This window comes from Nematolebias whitei, chromosome 3 (assembly GCF_014905685.2).
Source record: "Nematolebias whitei isolate Nwh7 chromosome 3, NemWhi1, whole genome shotgun sequence".
NCBI classification, from domain to species: Eukaryota; Metazoa; Chordata; class Actinopteri; order Cyprinodontiformes; family Rivulidae; genus Nematolebias; species Nematolebias whitei.
The window spans coordinates 10,500,274-10,513,554 of record NC_056500.1 but is presented as its reverse complement, the minus strand read 5'-3'; the positions used below and the strand labels follow the sequence as shown (position 1 = coordinate 10,513,554).

General features: G+C 42.2%; 2 protein-coding genes across 5 annotated transcripts in view; one reads left to right on the top strand and one right to left on the bottom strand.

Annotated features, from left to right (window-relative positions):
- The window catches only part of nr2f6b (nuclear receptor subfamily 2, group F, member 6b), a 10,777-nt gene extending 9,301 nt beyond the window's left edge, over positions 1-1,476 (bottom strand). The window contains exon 1 of the mRNA XM_037697982.1: positions 1,208-1,476. Within this exon, the coding sequence (XP_037553910.1) occupies positions 1,208-1,476 (269 nt within the window). The remainder of the gene's footprint in view (positions 1-1,207) is intronic.
- csnk1g2b (casein kinase 1, gamma 2b) overlaps positions 1-13,281 on the top strand; it is a 110,904-nt gene that overhangs the window by 95,801 nt on the left and 1,822 nt on the right. The window lies entirely within an intron of this gene.

Below are 13,281 nucleotides of genomic sequence, written 5' to 3'. Positions count from 1 at the left end.
ATATATATATATATATTTGTAATGTAATCGTCGTAAAATCAGCTCCTAGAGTTTTTCGACAAGAAAGTGAAGTTTATATTTATGTTTGCCTCCCCCACACACTTCCCCCTTTTCTCTCCTGTTATGAGTGAACTGCATGAACCAGCATGGCTGAAAAGCTACTGGAACCGTGACCTTTGTAAATCATCAGCGTTACACACCCTTGTGTTGCTTTTTACAGCCGGCTGAGTTCTGCCAACATTTCACAGAGAGCTCCTTTCAGGCCCAGATGAGCAAAAAGAAAAACGAATAAAAGAGGTGTGTTTTCTCCTCGGAGTTAATTCAGTTTCGACGTGGAATAAACAACTGTATTTGTTGGCCGAGGGAGGACTTGGAGACGGCGCAGAGCTGCAGCACGGCGTTGCTGCGGTGAAGAATAATGGGAATGTTGACCTTCTGAGGCGATCCATCCTCACATGACAAACCTTCAGGGCCTCATTTCTGCTCTTTTTGTGTTTGTTGTTTTGTCTGGAGGCTGCTGGTGGGATGAAACTCAGATGGCAAGATATCATTCCTGAGTGAGAAATGTGTTTATCCGCTTTCACCATGATGAAGGTCGTGCATTATACAAGACTTTTAAATGATTCTTTTGTACTAAACATTTCTAAAGGCATCAAAGTCTTTAGTTTAGAACTAAGGGAAAATCCCAACTACTGATAATAATTTTAACAATAGAATTAAAACCACTTTAAAGAGCTAAATAAGTGTTTCGATCGCCGCCTTCCTTTTAGTTCAAGATGGCCGCCCCAGCCATTTGTCACAGGCACATAACGATCAGATTCTCCGTTGAGGATGACTCTCAGCTACTGACACACAAAACATGAACTGGGGATCTATAAAACTAATTGAGGCAAAGCCGTTTTTTGTGTGTTTCATAATTTATTTAGCTGTGGCGGCCATCTTTAAAGGAACTGACTCCAAAAGGTAACCAGCTGTGTGCGTTTATCCAGTGTTTACTTTCTGTGAGTTTCATTTAAATCCCTCCACTGGTTCCTGAGATATTTTGCTAACAGACAGGCAAACAAACTAACAGACATGCCTTCGCTTTCAGCAGGTATGCAACAATTATCTTCTTACATGTTGAAAATATTTTCGGATAAAGTCTCGCGAAGAGTCCCTGAAGAAAAAAAAACTAATATTGACCAAGTCGTGTGATGCCCAGATGTACCTGCAGGAGTAGCTGAGGTTCCTCCTGATGCTCCTCTTGAAGAAGCTCTTGCAGCCCTCACAGGTAAACACGCCGTAGTGCTTCCCGCTGGACTTGTCCCCGCACACCACACAGTCCACCACGCAGGCCTTGTCCTCGTCCCCCACGTCCACGTCGCTGCTCCCCGCCTGGGGCGAGCCATCCTCCTCCTCCCTCCTCAGGTAAGCCTTCTCCCCCAGTCCGTTGGTGTCCCCGCTGGGGTTGCCCCATCCCCCGCTCACCATGGCCATATTTTCTCAGATCCCCCAGCCCTGTGAGCGTATCATACACACACCCTGAAAGTTCAAAGTTCTGAGTCCGGCCTCGGAGATCTGCTCGTCAGGTCTGGATCCGATGCAGGTTCTACCTCGTAACTTTAAAAGGAAGATGGAGGAATTCGTCCCTGACCAGCCTGTGTTGACCTTTCCCCTCTCTGTCGTCTGGCTGAGCTGACCCCGGAGGTCTCTCCTCTGCTGTTTTCCCTCTCTTCTTTAATCCCGCTGCCCTCCCCGCTCTTATTCTCCCCCCTCCTGACCTCTGATCAGTGGCTCAAAAGCTCTGAGAAAACTTCACACACATCAAGTGGTTCAGAGTTCAGGCAGCAGAGAAAAGGGTGCAGCTCTGCTCTTTTCACAGGAAACAATAAATTACACTTTCACTCTGTCCCTTTCTTCTTCTTCTTCCCTCTCACTTACTTCGTCTGCCTTTCCTCTATGAAAAATGTCTCACCTAACCTGCAACACGGTGGAGAGACAGAACAGAATCACTCTGGATGTAATTTTTTTAAAAGCCTATATCTCCTCCAAAGGAGAGGAGGAGAGAGGAAAATAAAGCCCAGCTCTCCTTCAGGCAGGGTTCAACTGCCCTGCCCTTTCCTCCAACTTAAAAACGAGTCCAACCAGTTCCTGCCGTGCAGAGGTGCTATCTGCTGCTTTCTGATCCGAGGCGCTTTTAGTCCAGATTTTCTCAACTCGTTGAAGCTTCTGGAAAAAAAAAAAAAGAGGAGACGATATGTTGCTCCTGCAAGGCAGCTCCTTGAAACTGTATTTACTCCTTCTGTTGCAGAAACGCGTCAGAAATCCGTGTGGCTCTGAAACAGCTCTTCAGCTCGACGTCCTCTGCTGCAGTAAAGTTCATCCGGAGACGTCGTCCTGCTCTGCCCTCTGTGACGAAAGTGTTTTCCTCCAACTCCTTCAAAGCCGGCGGGGTCAGGGGATCAGATGTCACAGAAACGACAACAAGCCGGAACAAAGGCAGAGTTGAGAAATCTCTCCTCAAGCTCCACAGAGTCGTGCCTCCCTCTGTCCCATTTCTGGTTCTCGTCAGAGCTTGTCCATCCTGCAGCTCCAACCAGAGGCCAGAACCTCAGAGTCGGTGTTGCACTTTATCATTCAGCTTCTTGTTTTCTTGTTTCCTGTTCCTCCAGTCTTTCTGCTGGCCCAGTGCAGGAATAAATTAGTCAAACAAGCGGAGGAAAAAAAAAAACACGGTCACAGAGGTTTTAGTGAAAGCCAGACGCCGCAGAGCTCAGAGATAGCCTCCTCTTTCTCTGCTTGGCTCCCTCCTTCAGGGAGAGTGAGCGTGTGTCTGTGTGCTGAGGGATTTGACACTGCTATTCAAGCCCTGCTGTTGCCATGGCGCCGGATGCCTTATAAGGCCAGTGGAGTCAAAGAGCACAGAGTGGGCTGCAGCCAAACCCACACACACACATCCAGAAAGAATGCTGGGCTGCCTGACTGGCTGCCTGTTTCCCCCCTGACCCCGGGCCAGCCTGGGAGCACGGGGGAGTTAACCTCAACACTGCCGTAAGACAAAGAAGGACGGGCGGGGTGGTGGCGCTGGTGGTGTGGCGGGGGCCCCAGAGCGTTTGGCACTCACTCTCATGTTCTCAACTCTGCTGTGATCCCGAAGACCTCCTCCGGCTCTGTTGACCCAATAATAACAGGGAGCGCCTGTTGTTGTTGAGCAACTTGTCAAAAGGTTATATGATCTGCTGCCGGCTCTTTTTCACACCTGCCGCACACACTCACAGGTCCGTGTGAAGGATGTCTCAGATCAGGTGGCACGAGTGTTTCACACGTTCTGGGAAGGCCGATTCAATCATCTTTGTTGATTACAAACTTTACGATCCACATTTAGCACTAAGGTCTATGTGCCTGTATGCAAAACAAAGTGTTATTCAAGGTTTTTTATTTGTCATTCGCACCACATGTGGTACACGTGTACACAGGGTCCCAGTAGCATCCAACAAAAGTATAAAATGTAAAATAAAAACAGTAATAAGATCAAAGATATGAACTAAGAAAAACATTAAATACACTAAGTACTAGTAGTATATAAACAATATGCCGAACAGCAGCACGAACATGAGCCTGTGTGAGCAGATGAGCACGAATGAACACAGCAGCAACATGAAACAGATCAGCAGCAACATGAAACAGATCAGCAGCAACATGAAACAGATCAGCAGCAACATGATGTGATTTTTCACAGTGATTATTCTGGTTAGAGATTCATGAGTCTAACAGCCTCAGGGTAGAAGCTGTTCCTCAGTCTAGTGTTTCTACACTTAATGCTCCTCAACCTCCTTCCTGAGGGGAGCGGGGCAAAAAGTGTGTGTGCTGGATGAGTGGGGTCCTTCATGATGCAGGTGGCCCTCTTCCTGCATCTGGAGGTGTAGATGTCTGTGATGGTGGGGAGGCTGACTCCAACAAACTTACCTACAGTGTACGCAGTGATGTGCAAGGAAAACATGTGGCATTTTTAAAGGAATTCAAAGGTTCTCATTACAAAGTCACGAAGACCATGTCAAATTAAATTCTTTGTAATAAGCCAAATCTGAAGATTGTTTTTCCTCCTTCTTCATAGTTTGGATGCTTTTTCATTAACGTTCTGTCCTTGGACTTGACCATTTCCATAGAAATGAATGTTAGGTGACCTAATCGTGACCTGTGAATCATTAGGCCATAAAAGACTCCAAGGCTGTTTTCACACCTGATAGTCCGGTAGACTCGGTTCAACTGGGGACCAATATTCAGAACATTTGTTTACATTTCAGCTGGTACGGTTTGCATTCACACTGCACAGAGTCAATGAGCCAACCTGTTCCCCTCCTCACCTGTGGTGGCGCTGCACCAAGAACTACTGAAGGAAACGACACAACAACCTCTGAAGAAGACACATCTTCTTCTTCTGAAAATAAAGACAAAAACGGAGTGGGTCAAATTTTAACGGTTTCAGGATTTCTGTTTTGTCGTTTTTCAACAATGGACTCAGTATGAACGAAAGATGACGCAGGAGACCACGGAGAATGTTGTTTTTCACACAAGGTGTCTGACAGCTCTGTATGAGGGAAGAGAAATGTGGGATGATTGCCCTGTGCTCTTGTCCACTTCCTGCTTTTGGAGCGGTCTCCAGTCCGCTTGCATTCACACTGCATTCGAACCGCACTAGAGTTCACTTCAACTGAACCAAGACCTAGTTAGGTGGACCAGAGTTCGATTGCGTGTTCACACCTCCCCAAACGAACCAGACTTTCTAGGCAAACGGACTAGAGTTCGATTCAAGCAGACTAAACAGGGCTGGTGTGAATGCACCCCAAAACTCAAGGGATGAACCTCTGTTCTATCAACTCACAATAGACAACTTGGCAAAAATCAAATCTGAAATGAACACTTTGGGCACTTTTTGCTCCAGTTTATTTCAACGAATGTATGAAAAACTCCAGACATAACACAGTTTGACTGACAGAAATTTGTATTTTAGCACAATAACGGTAACTCAAAGATCCATCTGCTGAAAACTTGTTATGCAGATGATCAACTGAAGGATCCACAAGTCCTGGAGGGCCTTGCTAATTTTTTTTCTTATTGTTAAAAGCATAACTTTCAGATATTGTTCAGCTGCCGCAGATTGATTTTTACGCTTGAGTTATGTCCTCCTGTGTAAACACACACTGCACAATTTGTTGTCACAGTCAGCAACAACAGGAAACAGGTGAAATAACACCTAACTCCAAAGATAGACCTTCAGAAACCTGTAAATCTATTAATCAAGCCCAATTTAAATGATTTAAATGATCAGAAAGTCCAGCTGCTTGGAATCAAAGCATGCAAAACTTGAAGAGATGTAAAATATTTGCCTCATTAAAATCTCCCAAGAGTTTTGAGTCAGATGATCAAATAAAATCCTGATGGTTAAAATGTTGAACTTGACGATTCAAAGCACTGCTTTAAAGTTTAGTTGATTTTTACTAGAAGTATTGCATTTTTGTGGTAAATCATGAGTTCAAGTATTTTACAAACCCTCAGTCAATTAGAAATGCGTTGCTACACAAGGGTCATGTAGAAAAAACAAATAAATGCAATATTTTATTGACCAAAAATTTGGTATTTTTAACAGATTAGAGACTCTTTGGGGGGACAAGCTTCTTGTTTTCTTGCTAAGAGGGCTGTTCCTTTAACTGGAGGGAAGGGAAGCACTGTAACGTCCGCATACTGTCTCACAGATCTAAATGTAATTTGCTGCGTGAGTCACCCATCCATCGTCTTGGCATTCGGCAGAGCTCCTGTGGAATTCCTGGTCTGTTTTCTCTGCCATACCAGCTTGGTCATGTGAAGGTCTCCACAAAAAGAGGAGGACAGAATAAACAATCAGAGCCTCCAAACCGAGGGTTTCCAATAACAGCAGAAAAAACCCAGCGTGAGGTATTCACTGCTGCTTCCAAACACGCCTGGTTTAAGGAGCCTTTATGCTCATCACATGTTTTTACAGGAACTCCCCCGTGAATGACAAAACATGTCGTCCCTGTGGTCTTCAAAAAAAAACTTTTTCTCTGAGGAGGCACAAAAGCCAAAGAGTTAGAGGTCGATTAAAAAAGCTGGCAGGAAAAGGAGGATTTTAGATTTTTTTTAAGCCTTGTAACGTGAGCATTTGGTAACTTTAACCCACATCCGTCACAGCAGGTCTCTGTGCATGGGTAGACCTTTTGTTTGGCTAAGAGGTTAACAGAGACCAGGCTAAGCTGCTGTAAGTTGCATTAGTGCTTTCCTTTAAGCTTATGAGAATCACTAAAGGTCTGACCTTTGCGCCTCTTTTATTGTACAGGTCTGGTTGGAGATCACACCTACAGCGCACAAAGTCGGCATGCTAAATCAAAAGGTCCTCACACATCAGGGGGATTAGTCAAACTGATTTGTTGTTGATGTCTGTTAATATAAGCAGCTTTACGAGTAAAAGTGCATACCGTACATTTTTTAAAAGTATTTCTTAAATTAGAACATTAGTGAAAACTGTAACAGGGAGTTATTCATTCAGTAAAAACCCAACATTGTTCGTTCAGAGTTTTAAACTAAAGTAATAATAAAGTGCTATGTGTTGACATCATCATATGTTCCCATTCAAATATGAAATTGGCTCTCTGCATTTAACCCATCACACCTGGGATACACTCAGGTGGAGCAGTGGGCAGCTATGTAAGCTGCCTGGGGAGCAACTGGGGATTGAGTGTTGCTCAAAGACACCACGACATGTGGGAATGACTGGGGATTGAACCTGAGACTTTCGGCTCCCGAGTCGGCTGCCCTGCCTCTACCCCATCTCGGCCCCATGTTAGTCATCATGGGGCCGATGACTAACATCATGAGATGATGATGTTAGTCATGATTAACAGGAAGGAAGTTATGTCATGTTTCTAAGGTTTAATTAAAACCTGACAGATTCTGGCAGATCCTGATCATCCACTTCATGGTGAGTTCAGGTAGCTTCCATCTGGACGCAGTTATCTGAAGCCCAGATATAAAATGAACAGACTGAAAAACTCATTTATCTCTGTAGCGATCAGGTTTATCACTGAACACTGATGACTTCCATATTGTTATTTTAACGTCTCAATGTCTTGTGTGGTATGGATGTTTTATATCTACTGACCGTGAAACTAATTGCCCCTTGGGGATAATAAAGATACTTGACCTTGAACCTGTCTTGTGCTTCATGAGACATTTTGCTAACAGGCAGACGCAACTGACTCCAATAGGTGACGGCAAAAATATTAAAGCAGATCTTTTAATCATTGTGTGCTTGGACTATGTGTTAGGGATGACTCTCAGCTACTGTCACACCCAGTTTGAGCTCACTTTTTTATAAAAGTGGCTGGTTTACAGCTGTTTTTGAGTTTGCTAAGGTTACTTAGCTGACGTGGCCATCTTAGAAGGTTTGTAGATTTAAATCTAGGGGTTCCTTTCCGAGTTTCTTTCACATGCATCCAGGAGTTAACGAGATATTTTGCTAACAAACAACTAAACACACACTCACAGGCAGAAACATGATCGCTGCTTTGCTTTTGGTGGCGAGTGAGAATTAAATCTCATCAAGGAAACAGATTTGTTTTCTGCTTGTGACAGGAGGAGTTTCGTAAAGACAAAAAATGATTTAACGTCTCATGCAGAATTATTATAGTAATAAATTAATCTGTTAGACGTACAAAATCTGCCCTATGGGATGTTTTATTTGCTTCTATGCTCAGCTGTTTTGAAACTTCCCTGCAATCCATGAAGATGAGCTGACTTGAGACTTTCTGGCCATCTCTGAAGCTTCAAAACGTAAATGTGTTCTTTAAATATTCTGATTTAAATTTTGTAGAATTATAAACCAAAGCCAGTACAAGAGAAGTGCAGGTTATGACTGCTGTGTTGTCATGGGTTTTTGTCGCTGTGTGAGGTTAGAGCAGGAGAGTCTAAGAACAGAACATGTTCAGCGTACGTATCTGTAAATCTGTGTGTGTGTGTTTGCTCTTTGAACTGCAGGTCAGGAATGCAGCTGCTCTCAGCGTGAAGCCGACTGTGGTGGAAGTCTGTGCGTTGTCGACACACAAGACTCCAGTCATCAGTAAATCAGAAACTATACGCACCTGAACACGACAAAGCGCTCAACTCATCCAAAACTTCCCTTTAAATGTCTTCATTTCTGCTTTTTCCATGGAAACTGTGTGCCTACTTCAAAAGGTGCACTCAGAGAAACTGTATGTCAGGGTGTGCTGGTGGCATCCATGCTTCAGGGACTGGCTGCAAAGAGACGTCAGTGAAAGGTCAACATGCTTAAAGAAGACACTTAAAAACAGAACCCTGTGACTTTAAGCTCCAACTTCAGGGCCTTTTAAAATTTGTTGAGGATTTTTAGCAAAGTAAAATGCAAAAAAAGCATGATTTGGCATCCATATTTTAAAAAATCTGTCATTGCAACATTATTATTGCCCACCGCCATGAAAGGTGGGCAATGTGTTTGAATGGCTTTTTCTCTGTTAGCAAAGTAGATGGATGTAAATGAAGTGTTCAGATATTAGTCAACAGCTAATTAACATTTGGAGTCAATCCAATTCCTCAGCTAATCAAAACAGGAGGCTAAAATTTTAGTATGTTCTTCATGGGTGTCCTGGTAAATATCCTGCCATATTTCATGCTCCTTCCTAAGGGCGGTCACCTATATTAAGATAATGCTTTTGAACCCCTTTCTTCCTAATGCTTTGACCCTAGGGGGGCGTATTTCATACTTTGACGTGATACCAGATTGCATACGTATTTTTTAAATCAGTTATTCTCTGTAGAAAGTGAGGTATGATTTTGCAGAGTAGTTAACGATTTTACATCATGCATTTAAACATACAATCAGCAAAATCTGTAATTCTGGCAGAATAATACCGTTATTTTTAGGGTAACTACTTGCTTGTGACATTATGACATTTTTCTATGAATTTTACAATTTCTTAAGATTTTCATAGTCAAATTATGTGTTTTCCAAGTATCATAACTGTTTAAAAAATGTAAAATGTCTGTTTCTTGTTTTGCAGTTGTTCAATGCATTTACTACGGTGATATACTGCTTTGGATTAAACGGTCTGTTACTGTAGCAAATTGACCGTTTTTCACTGTAATTTTTACGGATTTTTTTTACAGTGTGGCCAACACATTATGACTCGGACAGTTTAACGGAAACAGATCAAATTTATTGTGGGAGGAGCCTAGAGTCATCGGGCGACATGCATCCCTTGAAAGAATGCAACTTATTAATTTGAAGATGAAGTTGGAACAGGTAACAGATGAAGAGCAGTGGGGTGGGGGTGCAGTTTTTATCACTTTCTTCCAGATAATCTGAATCTGAATTGTCTTCAGACATAAAGAACCAATATTTGCTCTCAAGCACATAAAAATGTTTTAATTTGCATTTTAGGAACACTTGTGAGAATGTCAGCAGAAAGAAAGTACAAAAAAACAAGGGTAATAGGATGTTGAAATGTCAGAATAAAAGAGATTTTGCAGAAAGTTAAAATAAAACAGTTAAATGAGCAGTCTACATGAAGTGACCCTGCAGAGTAACATATTTTTCAGACTATAAGGCACATTAAACAAAACAAAACAGTCAGATAAGTCAAACGTTATCAACTCATTCACAAAAACCACATAAAACTGGTTTGAGGTCAGTAAGCAGAATTAATACACAAGGTGCACCGTATTATAAGGCTCACTGTCGATTTTTTATAAAATTAAAGGATTCTAAGTGTGCCTTACAGTCCGACAATATATTAAAAAGTTAATGAAGCTCAGACCCCTTTCACACCAAATTCCCTCAAAACTTTTCAGGTATTCCTATTTATCATTTTTCTTTTGAGTGTCTGTGTTTGCAGATGATCTGAGGACAGATGCAACAGCTTTATAAGCGTTCTCGATGAGGAAAACAAAGAACAACAGATCAGAGCAGTCTGTGTATCAAACCATCCCAGATTAACCATAAAATACGAAGAAACTGATCATGCATGTTTTGCTTTTTGCAGCATTTATGTGATAAATATTACGTATTTATCGATGGAGACTTGCAGCAGCGTTGTGCAATTTTATTAAATACAGTGAGTTTCCTCTTGGAGGTAATGAAGACCCTCTGGAACAGTTCTCCTGAGTCTTGCGGTGCATTAACTCCTGGTTAAAGTGTAGAAGAATTTAAAAGCGGGGTTAAAATTTAACTCTGCCGTGTAACTTTGTGTGAGCGCATGACTTTCTGCTCCTTCCTCATTAGTCCTGCTGCCCTTTGGCCCCAAGGCCAGAAGAAAAACCATCTCCCCCCACCGCCACACTCTGCCCATCCTCAGGCCTTTGACCTCCAGCGCTCGGTGGAGCGATCTAAAATAAACAAGGTGGCGGAACCAGGCAAGGAAAAACATCTGCTGGGTGGGGGACTCCACGGCAACGCACCACGTCTGATCAATATTTGGCCTCCTCTACCACGAGGAGGCGGTGGGAAACTTCCCATTTTGTGTGATTTCAATGTGATATCTTGTCTTCACTGTTTGCTGAACTGTTTACAGCAGCAGAGATTTAACCGGATGTTTGTGGGAACAGATGAGATTACCGTATTGACTGATTTCAGGCCGAGAGGGAAAAGAAGTCTTGGCCTTGCTCTGACTCAAACATCTGAAACCCGAATTTGACATTGATCCTGATTTATTATCAGTTACTGCCGACGGCAAAGGTCGTAATGTTTTGGCTCATTTCTTTTTTAATGTTTACAAGTTATGTTTCCAGCTCAATTTAAAGATGAGTTTGCATGAACTCTTTGACGCTGTTTCTCAGTTTCGGTGCAGCCACAACTGTTGCCCTCTGTTCCTGATCACCAGCTTCAGACTCCCGTAAATCTGAGTCCAATCTGTTGTTTCTGCTGCGTGACCTTTGTTACACCAGACGCTAGCTGCAGGTCGCCTAAGGTGCTTAGGATGACAGAAAATTACCTTAATCAACTCAGTGAACAGGACTGCAAATGCTTTAACAGAATTAGGTCGAGGACACTCCTCTCGCCATCTTTCCCCTCTGAACACCTCCTCGCTGTAATCTGCTGCTCGCAAGCTGAGCTGAGAGATCTCAGTAGATCTTCTGCTCTGCAGGCTGTAGGGATCTTCTGCGTTTACCTTCCTAACCGTTTAACAGTAGAAGAAAAACATCACACTTCACAGAAGTCTATTGGGCGTCACTACAGTGCGAATTCAGGTCAAACGATGTAAAACCCACAACTCTCGCTGATAACGTTGTTTATGTTGGAGCCATGTTGTTTGTGAACCCCTGATTAACTTCTGAATGGGGTAATCTAATTGGACTGGAACGAGTATTAACAAATCAGTGCCAACACAGGTGGCCATTATAGTTGTTTGTCTGACGTTCCTGTGTTGATCCAATGACCTGTCTGGTCAGTCAGTGCAGAAAAACACCAGCCCTGAACCGGATAAAGCCGGTTTATAAAATGGATGATTTGGATGTGAAGGATGACTTTGAGGTTTTCAGAAAGGATACCTCTGACTACATCTGTAATCATGAAGGCAAAATTACAGTTGAAAAAAGGTTAAAAAATGTATATTAGAACATAAATATCTGCAACATTTGCACCCTGAATTTAAAGACCAAAACCCCAAGAAAATGTCTGCTGCATTTACTGAATGTAAATTCTGAATAAGGACAAATGCTTTTTCTCATATTTCCACTTCCTTGTTCATCACATGTGCTGAGCAGAGACACATCAGTTTAGATTTATAACTTTTAAAACATGTTTTGCAGAGCACTGCGTAGAGTTTTCATGCCTCTCCACGCATGTGTTTTCTCCCACAGACCAAAAACATGCATGTTAGGCTGACTGGTCTAAATGGTCCCTAGGTGTGTGAGAGAGAATGAATGGTTGTTTGTCTCAGTCTCCATGTGATGGACTTGGGACCTGTCCAGACTGATCTTTCTGGAAAATGGATAGATCTGTGTTCTGCAGCTACACTCTACTTCAAAGCAAAGCAGTTCGACTACTTGGAGGTCTTGTTTATGAATAATGGTAGAGACTAGGGAGTGGAGGGCGGATTGATGGATTATTAGGGCTTCATCTGCAGTCATGAGGGTGTTGCTTCGGTCTGTTGTAGTGAAGAAGGTGCTGAGTTGAAAAAACAAGTTCTTGATATCCTGATGTATATTTAATCAGTCACCGTGTCACGAGAAATGAATCACGATGGAAAAAACCAGATCCTGACAAACAGCTTCCCCTGCAGAGCGTCTCAGGCGAAGAGCTGCATCATTTGAGGGCAGCTAGGAGTAGAGCTCCAGCTCCTCCACCCTGATGGAGTCAGATGGTTCAGGCATCTGATTAGCACGCCTCCTGAACCTTCCCTCTGAAGGTTTTCTGGCCACATCCCACAGGAAGAAGAACTTTGTGGCGAGATTATGCATCCTCTCTAGCCTGAGTCCTCTGGGATCTCCCAGGAGGAGCTGGAGGGAGTCACTGGGGAGAGGAACATTTGGGTTTCCCTCCTGACCTGTTGCCTCCACGACCCGGCCCCAAATAAGCAACAGAAAAAAGGATGGATGGTTGCTTTGCAGCTTTTACGCTGCACCCAGAAGCTTAGTTTTTGCTTCTTCAGCACAGAACGTCCATCAGTCTGGAGAGAAAGAAAAAGCTGGAATGAAATTTTTAACATTCTTCTGAAAATGTCCAGATTTATTTATTTATTTATTTATTTGTATAAAAACAGATTATCTTTCAGTTCCTGAGTGACGCTCCTGTAAAACACCACTCACAAAATAAAAAATAAAAAAACACAGCAGGTGCTGGTGCTGAAAATAAGTGTGAAAAAAACTTATTTATTTATTTATCTAATTTTCTTGTTTTATTTATTTATTTATTTATTTATTTATTTATTTTATCAATGATAAAGGCAGACAAACTAAAATATCTGTAATTATTTAGATGGAAACAATTTGTGCGTTTTTATGCTTTTAGAACTTTTAATAAATTTCAGTAAATGTCTTTCTGGATCCAGATTAGTGTTTTATTTATTTATTATTTATTTGTCTGTCTAATTTCATTCATTCATTCATTAATTCATTTGTTCATTCATTCATTCATTTATTGACTGGTATTTGTTTGTTATTTAAAAAAAATATATATATTTTTTTCATCCATCCATCCATCCATCCATCCATCCATCCATCCATCCATCCATCCATCCCTATCTATCTATCTATCTATCTATCTATCTATCTATC